A 15,368-nucleotide genomic window follows, 5' to 3' on the forward strand; every position below is an offset into this window, starting at 1 on the left:
CTCAATTCAACTGTCTTCTTCGATCAGCTGATCGAGGGGTACCAGGTGGAAGGGTGCAGACAGTGGAACCCACTGTGCGAATTCTTGATGAACCAGCTGAAGTTCGTACAATGTATACCTGGCTTAAGACACACACAGACACAGGATAACAAAAGTTTAAAAAAATTGTCTAGCCTTACACCAGTAGAATTTCATGAAAAATTAAAAAAGTGATGGGAGCAGTATGGAAAAATGTTCACGAATTAACAAAATTATAACAGTGGTTTTCAATTGAGAAACTTGCATTCTCACATTCTTCATTCCAAAGTTAAAATCAAATGAAAATGTTGAATGCTGCAGCGTTTACTGATTCATTTATGTCTACAATATAATTTCCCACAACCATACCATGCTACGGAAGACATTATTTTATTGAATCATAAGGCCCTATTCACACTTGCGTTTACTGGCAGACCAGGAATTTATCTTTGAAACTCAGAGGCAGTGTTTATAGGGAGCCCTATACGAAGCAATGAGAGGCTGACAGAACCATAGCTGTCTGAGGCCCTTTGCCCGTAATCAGATATGCATCAATGATGGCTTCTGGTTCCAGAGTTTGGGTCTAGAGTTGACCATACATCTATAGATTATCTGCAGATTATCTATGGTCAGATGGAAAAAGTGCAACAGATTGCTCCATCTATGCTAAACTGTGTGTATAGAGGAATCTCCCACTGGGCCAAGCTTCAGAATCTTTCTAGTCGGCCCCGCTGGCTGTCAAAATACCTGAACAATCTGATTGGATGCAGGCATTGTTCAGGTATTTTGAGAGCCAGCAGATAATGCAGATAATTTATAGGTGTATGGCCAGCTTTAGGGTGATCTTTTGCAGGTAATCACTACATGTCCAATTATCTGAAAACGGTCATGGCACTGTCAGTCTCATTGAGGAATTCACTCCCTGCCCATAAACAAAAGTGTGAATGGGGCCTAAAGGGGATTGTAAAAAAGGAAAACCTTTGAAGTAAAAATTATAATTCTGTATAACACGAGAAATAACAGACTTAAAGTCCATTTCCACCGTGTAAATGACTAGCATTTATTGTTGATAATATATACATGGGCACATTTACATGACTAACATTGCAGGCTTTTTATGAAGTAGTTATAAGGCCTGAATCCTAGAAATTCAAAAATTTCTCCACAGGAAACTCAGTCTGACACTGTGGTAAGATTGTAAAGCAGGCTGTAAAAAGCTGCCCCCCTCCATGTGATTCTGTGTTACACAATCACTAAACATCAGCTCTGCCTTTACACACAATACACTGCCGGGTGGGAAGGGGTGGGTGGTCTCCACTATGAATACTAATGAATATAGGGAGAGAACTCAATTGTAACTTACACATATTGCTTGCAGAGCACAGAGGCAGCCTTTTCTGGGAGGATAAGAAGAGGAAAGCGAACATAAAACTTACATTTCTGTGTTCATATACAGCAACTGAATATGCCTGCTTCATGTACACTTCATGTACTGTGCTGGCATATTTTTTATTTTTTTTTAAATCTACACAAATGTGGCAATGGGCTTTAATGTTGACCTCGGTTTTCTAAACCACTAACAATGTCTGTGTGTTTCTAAATCACTGTTACCAGAGACTATTGCCTTCAGATTTCTTAGCATTTTGCTAAAACTTTGTGTGCTTGGATCTTGGAAGAAGGGGTTGACCACTGAAAGCTTATCTTCCAAATTTAAATTATTAGAGGAAATCAAAAAAATATTACAAACCTTACTGTCCTTCCAAGTGCACAAATACGGCCACAATCACCTAGAGCTAGATACTCACAAACACGTTTGGTATGTATTGTCTTTTATCAGGTACTTAGAAACTGTAGAGCGTCTATTGTTTGCAACCAGACATGCCGTTGCGGGTAAACTTGAAAAGTTGGATATGTTATAAGCAGATGAGGCTGTTGGCTGCATTTGTAGATCTACAAACTAAAAATAGAAATATGATTTTCAAATGCATAAGGAGCATTCAGGTGACCTATTTCATGCATATATATATAAAAACACTTGCAGTTAACTATCAGCTCCTTACATTACCAATTCCTCTGTGCAATACTCAAAATAAAAAAGAAAATTGTTAAACAAAAAGTTGATACTTCCCTACCTTACCTAACCTTTAGGAGCCCCGAGTGGAAGATTTGTGAACTGAAGTGGATTTTCACATCATAAACTGTAGCATGGGCACAAATCCTCATACATCTCTACATGTTCCATGGTAGTTTTGGCAAACATTTCCAGACCCGGTATGCAGCTTATTCAGCATGGGACTGGCTTTTACCCTTTAAAATCCACTGTATTTAGGAGTTGGGGGCTAATTATTTAGACCAGTATTCAGGTTCACCAGCTACCTTTTGAGAAAAGTGAACAAATTAACTTTCTAACCTTGCTTTATGAAGCTGGAGTACATGAAATAGTATAATTAATGGTTGACTTGAATCATTTTGTATTTATATTTTTCTGTGTATTGTACTTTCTCCTCAACCTTCCCGTCCATTGGCACACTTTTATTGATGGTTCTTTTTTTATTATTTATAGTTATTCCATCTATAGTTAGACACCAATATTTGATATTTATGTAATACTCTAAACTGCAGTTAAAGCAAAATCAATGTCATATATTTTGCACACTATAGTTTCCTTTTTTCACTTAGATTTTATAGGTTTGATATAGATTACTACTTTATGTGCTTATTGTTAATAAAATGCACATTTATATCCAGCAAATTAGATGCTATTTTAGGTTTAATTTCTATTATTGCAGTTTATGTCAACCAAATGTAGTTTTTAATGTTATCTGTTTCCCAATCGTTTCCTATCCATGTCCCTTAATTATGTGGTTCATTAAAGATGATGCTGTCTGTTGAAATGTTTCTGTGGATGCATATGCATCTGATTTTTTTGGCTTTCAGATGTTTATGAAATGGATAAATGCAGAAGCTGAAGCTAACCTTGATCACATGTATAAATAATGTTAGCACAACTGTTCTCTTAAGCACAGCAGTGACACATTTACATGTCCTCAGGCTTCAAATGTATCTGGAGGGTGACAGAGCCATCTGTGATCTCTTGGTAATGTGCTTTAATGACAGTTAGAAAAGCTATTACTCTGCATCTTTATACAAAAATAACTACTCTGGTCCTGACTAACCTATGGCTAGATCAGTGACCCAGAGGGGAAGACAGATGTTTGTTGCCTATCTGTCTGTTAACTGCCAAATGTGACCTAACTGTGTTTCCCTATGAAGGACAACACTGGCATATATATGTGTCTATGTGTATATGTGAATCTATATTAACGATAACATGCTAAAGGAAAGAAGAAAAATATGACTATAACAAGAAAAAAAATGGCAAAGGAAAAATGAATTAAATAAAATATAATTACATTTTCAGGCTCACTCATTGTCAAACCATAACAGATTTTGAATGGATCACCATTTAATCGTAATCCATTATGGTGTGACATGCAAGATGTTGTTACTGGGTAACTACAGTGAAAACTCCAGATTTGTCTGAAGATAATTCCACGCTTTCTGTGAGTACAGCGAATTACAAAAAAATTAAATAATTTTGGATCAGAAGTCATAGATTTAGAGGGAAAGCACAGCCAAACACACAAGGGCACCAGCAAAACAAATATATAGTAACTGTTTTTAGTTCAAAATGATTTATTAACTAATGTGTATATTTGATCTACCCAACTCTGTTGTACTACAGGCTGCATAGCATTAAGGTACTTTTCAATGTTTCCTCTTTGGAATACTATTGAACATCACAGGAACATCACAAGACTCCTTGCAATTGCAGCCAAGTACTGTCCCGTAATGCTCATCCTACACAATATCCATTTCTGTTTCAAACCAGGTTACACATTTTTGTTTGTTTTCTTCAAATTAATATGATTACCTTATGTGAGTTAAAATAATTATTACATTTATAGGATATTGTAGGTGAATCCAGGATTTTTTTTTCCTGTTTTTGCCTTACTTAGAAACCTGCAACAGGTCAAAATCTCAAACAATATTATGATATAAAACAAACTTTTTGATGATTTTTTCTCCTTTAAAGTGACTAAACTCAGAAATGAAATCCTAAAAATGCATTCTAGTGCTTTAACTATTAAGAAAAAATATCTTATTTGTGTATCAGTCAGCTGTAGATCCTGTGTTTGTTGTAAAGTAGCCACAGCTCCAAGCTCACTCCCGTGATAGACTACAATCTCTGTACAAATTAGTATACTAAACATGAGATAATTTGTAGTCCATCACAGGAGGGAGCTTGGAGCGGTGGCTACTTCAGAACACACACAGGGACCATGGGGAACAAAAGTAGCCACCCTCCAGAAGTAAGGACAGTGTTGGTACCAATTTAGAGATCATTTGAGAATCTGCAGTTGCGTGATACACAAATAAGATACATTTTTGTTAATAGTTAAAGCACTTGAATGCATTTTTAAGATTTAATTGTTGAGTTTAGTGTCACTTTAAGTTTCGAAAGTTGCTAATTAAATGTTGTTTTGTGTTTAATTTGCCAAAGTCTTGGACTGTGATTTTTAGAAAGTGTTCTTGGTCTCTCTTGGTTTACAGAAGAGTAGCAAAATTAATGAAGTATCCAATAGATATTGACCATGTAACTTTAAAAACACCGTAACAAGCAAAATGATCCTGATTTGACCCCCTGGGATTATCAGCGCATACAGGATAAATAGCTATGCTGAAAGGAGATTAAAAAATTCGTAGAATAACATGCATAATTTATTCAATAAGATTGAACTTTTTCTGTGTACAGGCACCGTCGTTGTATTTTGTATACACTGTTTGATTGTAAGTCTTGATTTTTACACAGATGCAGATATTGGTTTGGTATTTAATAAAGACTGAGTCTAGAGCTAAGTAATGAAATGCTGAACATGCATAGAGTAGCTGGGCAAACTTTGTCCCCCTGCCCATGGCATTTATCCAGCTGTTATTTTTCCAATAAAAAGACATCATTTTTATTCCAGTTTTCCTTCTTCCTTTTCACAAATCTGTCACAATTTATCTGTCTGTTCTTACATTTTCTGTTCATTGGTATTTATGTTTTCTTGAGATAAGACCAGGGGAGTGAGTATCTTGTTTACATACATATTCTTTCAAACAGGGACATGTTCAGTAGGTTCATAGAAAGTTTACTACCAGAGTGTATAAAGCTTTTGGTTTGTATGTAGCGGAAGATCTCTGAGGAGGGAAGAGTGTGTTTTAATTGTAGTTCCAGAAAAGGCAGTATACTATTACTATTATAGAGAGAGTGAAAGCGAGTGATACCTTTCTCACGCCATTTGTGAAATGCACCACATAACCTGATAAGTAAAAAATCTTCTAAAATAACTCTATAATAATATCTAAATAAATATATACAAAATATAAAAATAATTTCTAGTTTATTGCCTCAAAAGAATAAAAAGAAACATCTAAATATAAGTACTTGTATAGGATTATAAACTAGAAGCAGCGGAAGGAATCTTAGGTAATTTTGTCAAATGGCGTGTTCTGTATCTTCACCTATGTATGTTACATTGGAGAACTGCTCCAAGCAGTAAAAATGTGGCAGTAGGTCTAACCCTTCCTTACCCTATCTACAACACTAAAAGAAAGTTTTGGACACTTTCATTTCAGTCAGTTGGGAGATGCAAAGGATGACATCACACTGCATGGCATAATTGCCCATATGTGATATTGCTGGTTTCTACTGTGGCTAATCTGCTTGAGCACTAGGCCCACTGTGCCACTAATAAGGAGGAGGGAGCTGGCACACAGTGTTGGCAGAGATATACAGTTTCCCCACACAGATATGTCTTTGATGTATGCTCTACAATGAAAGTGATAATAGGAGGTGATTCTGTACAGTGGTTGATCCGTGCAAAAGACTGAAACCCAGTGACCCTATTCTTACACTATTTGTCAGTCTTTTGTTTCTTTCCTCTTCAGAAACAATTTAATTACAGATATTGGGCCTAATATTTTAGACTATTCTAATATGCCAATATACATACTTATAATCCAGCCTGCACTTCAACTAAACTTTTTTTATAAAAAAATAAAATAAAAAACTTAAAAAGCAGCATTGTTTGAAAGTGTGTATGTTGTCTTGTTAGTGACAGTTCAAATCACTCAGAAACTGAATGGCAATAGTACTACATGTGGCAATGTAAATGTAAAGCTAATTTCATTTGTTTTGCATGGAGCATGGAAGGGTTAGAAAGTTGTTGCAGTCTCTTTACCTGCTTGGAAGATTCACTTTATCCATTATCACCATGACAGAAGTAATGTGTGTTACCACAGCAGCCTTTTCATTTCTGTGCCCTTAGTACATTCCCCTGTTTCCCCTCCTGTTTGGTGCTGGTTTATACAGTCCCTAGGCTCTCAGGCTACTGCTCAGTTTTAGTTTCCCATTGCCTTACATTTGAAAAGACTGGAAATACATCACCTGTACTGCACTTAGCTAAAGGAAAACTATGTTGGAGTCAACTTCTGTTTCTTATTGAGGAGTTAATCTACATGTGGAGTGTGCCATATCAATAAGTGGCTATAGTGTCTGCACGGACTGGGTCTAAGGAGGCTTATATAGGTATTTGAAACATGACAATGTTTCAAATACAAGATTTTACAGCTGTCACCAGGACAGGAGATTAGGAAAAAAATCTTCCAATGATGGCACCTGTTGTTACAACTGTATAAGAGGGAATCCCCTCATTGTGGGAGACTTCCTCTCACTTCTAGACCTTGTTATCTACAGGACAGAAACTAAAGGGAAATGTCCCCAAAAGGACAGTGATTGCAAAAAAATATAAAAACTGACAAAGGTTATAATCTTCTCACTTTATCCCAACTCTACACTTTAAAATATAATTATATCTGAATGTTCCCCATTCTATCCAAAACAAAAATATGTATGGTTTTGCTCTTTAGGATCCTGATGGACCCAGTTAAGACTTGACTTTGACAACCCAAACTTTTACATGGATCACCATACTTATGCTATGAAATCATTTTGTACTTCTCCCATGCTTGTGGACCATGAAGACAAAAATAAAAAAAGGATTCCAATTACCACACAGAGGGGCAGCTGTGGCCATTATACAGACATATTTCTTTTGTTGCCTGAGCAGTATCTGATTGGATAATGAGACTGTTGTGTTCATCTATTACAAACAGCCATGTATCAACAATTTAATATAGTATCTGCTGCAGCAAGTCATCTTTTCTAGGGTGCCTGCAAACTTTCTCCCATCATTTAAAACTTGAGTGAGGTTGCAGTCTCAGTATAACTACCAGATGCCAAAAAATAAGTAAATAGCTCTCACTGACCATGTCTAATTCTATATGTAACAACATAATTTCTTCATGATGGTGATAACAATCTGTGAGGATGTTACTGCATTAGCTTCAGTGACATAAAAACACTTTGAGTGTCTGTATCCAAATGTCTAAGAGCCCACTCCTCCAGACATGCAGGGATTTTGATATTTGCATTAGTTTCCCCGAAGAGCCAGCTCACTGTTTGCATCATGGCTGGGGGCTCTTGAGAGGAGTACTGAGTCAGGGTGCTTTGAGGTTTTTAGGAAGTTATGTAACAGCACCCTGCTAGCCCCTCTCACTAGCCATAATTTGTCTTGTATTGTAAACAGAAATGTTTTATTTAAAAATATTAGCATGTTGGTAAGTGTGGTAAGGAGGTACCAGTCAATGCAAAATTAATGCAGAACAAACATCAGCTTCAATTGGTCTAGATGGATGTGTTCTTCCAAAAATGTGCTTCCTTTGTACTTGATGATGATGATGGATTTCAAAAAGAGTGGATGAGTGCAAAGCAACGTGCAGCATTTGTCCTTAGTTCACTGCTTGGAAAATAGAAAAAAAGAAAAAAAAAATTTCAGCCATTCCTGTTAAGTGCTGTTTTAAACAAAAAATCTGAGTAATAACATTTAGTATCAAATATCAAATCAATGAGTTCTCAGCAAGAACCTTGAATATTAGCTATTTCATACAGTGTATTGCCAGCTCTGGGATTTTTTACACAAAGAATCAGGCATATTGGGCAAACTATTTGTGTACAAAACCAGTTTTATATCTCTCTGAGCTTGCTCAAGGGTTAAATCGAACAGATAATTACCTTGAGCCTAAAGCTAAACAAAACTGCATTTTTGTGCCTCCAACATGATTAGGACATACTCATTTTCTCTAGGGATTTTGGACCCACCAGCCATATTTGCTTTAGGTCCCCCTTTGTGTTGTGCTGCTCATGGCCTCAAGGATGAAGTCATGGAAATATTGTGTGAAAACTGCAGTCTTTATTTTGAACCTGTGTTTGGCACTAGATTAGGCCCACGGCAGTTGGAAGGAGCTTCTGCAACCCTCAAAAGACATTTAAAGCTCCTTGCACATCTATAAACCACCCAGATAACCTTACTTTCACTTTCCCTATTGAATCCAATGCAATTCATCAAACATTTTATCAAAATCTGCAGGTTTCTTCCAAAACCTTGGGGAAATGAAGTCTCCTTTAATTTTATTCATCACTACTCGGGAGATTGTTCTGTCATCTGTCACATTCTCTTGTCAGTTTGGTATAAACAATATCCCTTAAGAATGCAGTGTGCAATAATGACCTGCCTCTGTTTAGTCAGCAGAGGTCAAATGAAATAGTAATAAATATTTGTGCCCATCCAATCAGTGCCTTCTTATGTACACATCCAAGTTACATAGTTACATAGTATTTGGGGTTGAATAAAGACATACGTCCATCAAGTCCAACCCATATAGGTCCACGCATCATCTCATTCTTAGGGATACTGGTATCCCTGGATATTACGGTCCCTCAAGAAATTGTCCAAACGTTTCTTGAACAAATCTACACTCTTGGCTGAAATCACTGCAGATGGACACTTGTGAGTAACTTCTTGTTTTCATCCTTTATTGGGCCTATCTGCTCCTTTCTTTCCTTTTTTGCTCTCCTTTTTACTGTTAATATATTGGTAGAATTTTTTAGTTTTTTTTTTACTATCTGCGGCGATATGCTTTTCGCATTCTATTTTAGCTTCCCGGATTACTAGTTTGCATTTTTTGTTACATTCCTTGTATTTAAGGAACGCCAATGCCGTCCCTTCCATCTTATATTTTATAAATGCCATTCTCTTTGCCTTAACATGTAGTTTTACAGTTTTATTTAGCCATATCGGTTTAGTCTTTGATCTTTTGTTTTTGTTACCCAATGGTATACACTTTGAAATGGCAATATGTAATGTGTTCCTGAAGCAGTCCCACATTTGGTCTGAGTTTAGGTTGTGAAATGAGTTATCCCATTTTATTTCCCCCACTAGTTTGCGCAACTTATCGAAGTTTGCCCTTCTGAAATTAAGGGTTCTTGTCCGTCCCGCCCTCTTTCCTTTCCTGTATTTAATATTGAAAGTAATCACATTGTGATCACTACTATCCAGTGTCTCCCCAATTACAATATCCTCGATTAATTCCCCATTATTAGTAATTATTAAATCTAGGATGGCATTTTTCCTAGTTGGAACCTCCACCATCTGTTCCAAGAAATTGTCTCGCAACAAGTTCAGAAATCGGCCCGCCTTTGTCGATCCTGAGGTACCATTAGCCCAATTGATGTCCGGGTAATTGAAGTCACCCATCACGACTACATTGCCCTCCCTCCCACAACATAATTGTGTCTGACTGACCTAGATTCTGTGAAATTTGAAGAGGGTATGCGTAACGTTATAGAGAAAGAATGTGTAAGCTGGTTGCAGCCAGTGGCAGGTTGGAACCATAAAAAAGCCAGAAAATCTGACAGGCGCCCTTTAGATATGGTATAAAAAATTTTAAGTATCTTTTACAGAGTGGTATATTTAAAGCTACATAAACATTTATGGGTCAGGGTAAGTACTACATGGCTCATCTGCTGCACAGTGCCTGCATCAAAAATACCACTTTTTGCATATGTTCTTTTTTATATGAGCTCCACTCGATGTATATAAATTAATGCGGCACCGAACACGTACTGCCCCATAAGTAGGTCTGGGCACATGCATAGTTTTCTCTGCATTCAGGACCATATATTGCTTTATATTGGTTCCTCAACAAATATGGACATGTGTAACTATATTGAATATACCTCACAGTAACTCCACCGTTGCCTAAACTGGCATGTAAGTGTTATAATATAGTTTAGGGACATAATCTGCTTTTCCTTCCTGCTGCACAGCAGTATAATTTTTCTTTTCCTAATAACAAATCCACTTAATTGTTTGGAAACTGTAATTAAAACCCATAGGGGACAGCTCACTGAAGTGTTTACATTTCATGCTAGCTCAGCAATTTGCATCCTCTTCTAACACCCTATCAGGCTAATAGCAAATTAAAAATAGAAAACTGCTTGACCTCACTGTAGATTATAAACCAACACAGATCAGCTGAGCTAGTGGAAAACATATGCATCTTCAGAAATGATTTGTTCAGTGGATCTCGGCTATAACATCTCAATGCACATTGATCTCGGTGCAGGATCTGATCCCTTCAAATCTAGCAATCCTGATGATTGCTTAGACAATGACATAATATAAGGAACACAACCTATTTGAGTCCCAGCTTAAAGTGTAGTTCCGTTATTTGTTTGTTATATGTTCCCCTTCACACAACATATCTAAAATAATTTTTAAAAGTATGTTTGTCAACTTATTGATGTGTTTTTGGGTCACAGGAGTACATTAGTAAATGTACTCCTGTGACCTAAAAGAGAACTATAGCCAAATAAAGGTTTGGCTATAGTTCTTTTTTAAATGACTTACAGTAAACGCTGCTCTATGATGATTAAAAGTTATGGATTCCGGCAAAATCAGCTGGTCCCCTGAGCACTTGCCCTGATTTCCTATTTTAGGGTGGCTACTTTCCCTTGCAGGGTCCTATGGAGCCACCCTTGTGTGTGCTAGTAAGCTGTGTGTTCCTCCACAAACACACAGCAAGGCAAGTCACTTTCCTGCTCAATAGTGTCCCTTCTTCAAGCTGATAGTCAGCTCTGACATATCTTGTGATCTCGTACTGTGCAGAAAATTCTGGGAAGCCAATCTGAGAATTGGAAATATGATGACTGTAAGTGCTTGGGCAAAAATGTACAGAAGTAGCTAGTGAAAAAGTTTGAGAGTTTAATACTACTTGAAGATTTGCTATGTAATAGAGACCATTTAGTAATTCTAATTGTACCTACACAGTACCCTAAAAGTGTACCTTTTATTTAGAATAGCTTCTGAAAAATAGCAATGCGCTAACTATTATATGAGTATGCCTAGGTACTCGTGTGCCCACAGCCTCATAGCTGTATATCTTCAGTGTGAGATCAAAGGCACTGTTTTCTCAGGAAATCTCAGGAAATGTAAAGTGTGATTTGGTGATGTCACTACTGTGCTGCCCACTCTTCTTGTTGGCTGGAGACTTTGACATAATAGAAATGCAGTGCACAAAAGCATAGTAAGTAATGGAAAGAGATCAGCTGCTGGGAGTACACAGGCAATGCTGGAAACTAGTCACTTGCCCTCTGCATGCCTTCTTTGGGCACAGCTTCCAGAGTTTAGTTAAAGAAATGGCAATGCATGCACAACTTGCTTTAAAGCAGAACTAAACTCACATCCCCTTAAGCAATTCATGAGCTCCCTTACCGGCACCAACATCATCTTGCAGGCTTCTTATAGGTTTGGGATCTTTGACCATCTTGACTGACCAGACCAGGATGACATAACTCTCCCGCATTTGCACTTAAAGGAGAACTATGGGGTTAGGGCTTTTCCCCATAGTTTTCCTTAGTGTAACGGGAGGACACAAACTAGCGTCCTCCTGTCACCCTAAGCTCAGTATACCGCGAGCTACAGCCCGCTGTATATTCAGAAGCCGCAGTATACCACGAGCTACATCTCGCGGTATACTGAGACACCGCAGCTGAAGCGGATCCCGACAATTATGTCTGGATCCACCCAGCTGCGTGACTGACAGCTGGCTCAGCCTATCTAGAGGCAGAGCCAGCTGTGCCCGCCGCCTCCCCTGTCTATTCCGCTAGTCAGCGCTGGAGGATCGGAGCGGAGAGGGGGGAATCCAGCCACTCCCCTGTCACGGCAGATAGCTTTGACAGGATCGAGAACTGAGCGAACGCCAGTATGTGTTCGCTCACTTCCCAATCTACTGAGCCGACCTGTGATAGTCTCATTGTCACAGGTCGGCTAGAACTATGAGGTGAGTGAAAAGCACTCACCTCATAGTTCTCCTTCAAGTTGATTAATCCCACCACACGGCAGTGTATCCAGATGCGCAAATTAGTGTACACTGTAAAGAGTTTGCGAAAAAGAAGTTATTAATTTTTTATTGCAGAAGAGACATAGTATGTCAAGAAACTATTCTACTTTTAACTAAAGTTCTGCCTAAATGAATGCCTACTTCTTGGGCTCTGTGTTTTCAGCAAAGCATCAGTGAAATCTTCAGTGTGAAACCTTGAATGAAATCGAATGGGGGAATCACAATGCTGAATTAAATAGAAACTTTTGTGAAAGAGTTTCAGATGTGGAACAGGTTCACATGCACACAGGTGATAACTGTTAAAAAAGGGAATCAGCTGTCAAAAGAATCACTCATCAGTGGTAAATTGTGCATAGAAAACTCACTGACAAAAATGCTGTTAAGTTGACATTAAGAAGTGTAGCTAACATACAAACACAAACCAAAGATTACGTTTTAATAGCTCATGTATGTTACCAAAACTGATCCAAACAGTCTACTTCAAATATATAAACCTAGCAGAAATCTATTTTAATATAGATTTTTGCATTCACTAGTACATCTAATAGTACAATAGTACATCAGATAGTACATCTAAGCGGCAGTTCGCATGTATTCATACCATGTACTATTATATGAGGACTGCCGCTTACAGATGTGGCCGCTGTCACCCTGTCATTTACTTTAACAACAGCTACATCTGAACAGGACACCTGGGATTTCTGCTGCAGGAATGCCAGATCTCCCCTGTGTGAATGGGGATCAAGATCCCTATTTCGCATGCATACATACATGCATACATACATGCACACACACTATGACCAATTTAGACAACAGCCAATTATACTACCAGCATGTCTTTAGAGTGTGGGAGAAAAGCCACAGGGAGAACATGCAAACGCCATGCATATAGTGTTCTGGCTGTGATTCGAACCAAGGACCCCCAGTGATGCAAAGCAGAAGTGCGAACAACTAAGCCACCGGTTATGAACACCTTATGGTCACCTTATACAATAGGAACAAAAGGGAAATTGAATGTGCGGGCAGCTAAAACAATTGGCTTAATGTGGTGTCATGCTTTGGGTGGCTTCAGCAAAATATATTCTTTTGTAATTAAATGATTTATTCACTAATGGCCTGGTAAAGTAGATGTGCAGTTAAAGTAGATATCTAACTATTTCTACCTCTTTTCTAATCTTGGACAAACCATTTGAAACAAAAGAAGTCACACATTTTGAGGTCAGTAGGTTGAGCCTAAGGACCCTCCCCTCTCTACAAAACACCATGGTTATAATCATACCCTTTCCACTTAGGAGCTGTATTAAGTCTCTAGTTTTTGTTTTTGTATAGCACAGACTTTTTTTTTCTGTCTTTCGTTGGGAAGATCTCCTTATACTGCTTGAACACAACATGAAGTAAGAGAAATTCTACACTAATGCAGGCCATACACTGCTCTATTTTTCTCATTCAACCCGCAGGCTGAATTAAAAAAATAGAGCAGATTCTTCCATCAACACTACGAGCGTGTCGATCGAGGAATCCCCGTTGTTTCTTTTATATTCTTGAAGCAGCCGCCGGCCACTGTCAGAATACCTGAACTGCCTAAAGAGTAGGCTGCCGGCTCTAGTCGTGCAAAGGTTTTCCAACTGGCTCCTCCGATCAGCTCATCAAGGGATGCAAGCTGAAATGGTGCCGACAGCAAATTTTCTAAATTCGCACAGTATATGGCCACCTTAAGTGAGCAGAATTCCCCTTTTAGACAATTGTCACTTAAACAGGTGTCCATATTAGAAGACTTGCACTCGCCTCTTCGGATGACAACTGAAGATTTTGGATTTCCCACAAATTTCTGATTCAGTGATGATGGTCCAGGAGACCAGGAGAAATAAGGAAGGGGAATTTCTACAATAGGGACACAGCAAGACAAATTTTGCAAGGGTGCTTTTGGCTTTACAAACACTTACAATTTGCTGGTACTTTTATACTGACTCTTTTTTTTCTGTAGATCCCACCCAGACTGGTATATGGGTGGTTTGAAACACCAAATTACCTCTTATAATTTCCAGGGACTCGCCCTTGAGGTGCACAGCTCTTACATCCCACCCTCTTTTTTTCTAAACTGAACTACTGTGCATTCTCTGTTGCATAAAATAAAAAAATGTGATGATGGCACCATATCTAAGTGAGACCACAACAGATGGGAATTTGGGTATACATTTAGCCTCTAGAACAGGGGTGTGCAACTCTGGCCCTCCAGCTGTTTTGGAACTACCAGTCTCATGAGGCATTGCAAGACTGACAGTTACAGGTATGCCAACCCCTGCTCTAGACTTATAAACATATATCTCATGCTGGAGATACAACCCATCATCATCATCCATCTAAAACTAATACTGCAGTTTTGGGTGGACCGGCCATGACACCTGTCTGACTTTGCTATGCTGGGTATATGCAAGGTAATGCTAATATAATGTTCACTTGTTTTTCTTGCAGGATCCACGTAGCCGACACAAGTTCAAAGTTCACAGCTACAGCAGCCCCACCTTCTGCGATCATTGTGGTTCTCTTCTTTATGGGATGGTTCACCAGGGAATGAAATGTGCTTGTAAGTAACTCAGCAGCATGGAACACCTGAGATCTTTGATGCGTATGCTTATGTAGCTGTAACTGGCTTTGAACATTCACAGCACCTCTGTTCTCTTTTACAAGAATGAAAACCCAAATGATAAAATGTGGCTCATATACATTCAATGTGAATAATATTTACAGACAAATTTTAAAACACCTAAGGGTATATTTTTAAAGCAGATCATTTGACATTCAGCAAACATTCTCTGCTACTGAATCTTCCAGGTGCATGTGTTTTTAAATGGCAGTGTCTAATTTTCCACCACAGAATGTATGGTAAAAGTAATGCTCACTGCTTTATAAGTATACTTCTTAAGGTTCATCTCTAGGCAAAACTTTAATTATTTTTGTTTTGTTTTGTATAGTTGTGGATAGAGTGGAGGTGAGTTAGTCCC

General features: G+C 38.2%; 1 protein-coding gene across 3 annotated transcripts in view; it reads left to right on the forward strand.

Moving 5' to 3' along the window:
- The window catches only part of PRKCG (protein kinase C gamma), a 338,573-nt gene that overhangs the window by 200,548 nt on the left and 122,657 nt on the right, over positions 1-15,368 (forward strand). For all 3 annotated transcript variants that reach the window (XM_018569099.1, XM_018569100.1, XM_018569101.1), the window contains exon 4: positions 14,839-14,950. In XM_018569099.1, the coding sequence (XP_018424601.1) occupies positions 14,839-14,950 (112 nt within the window). The remainder of the gene's footprint in view (positions 1-14,838; positions 14,951-15,368) is intronic.

Source organism: Nanorana parkeri, unplaced genomic scaffold (assembly GCF_000935625.1).
Source record: "Nanorana parkeri isolate BGI_ZX_2015 unplaced genomic scaffold, ASM93562v1 scaffold1287, whole genome shotgun sequence".
NCBI lineage: Eukaryota > Metazoa > Chordata > Amphibia > Anura > Dicroglossidae > Nanorana > Nanorana parkeri.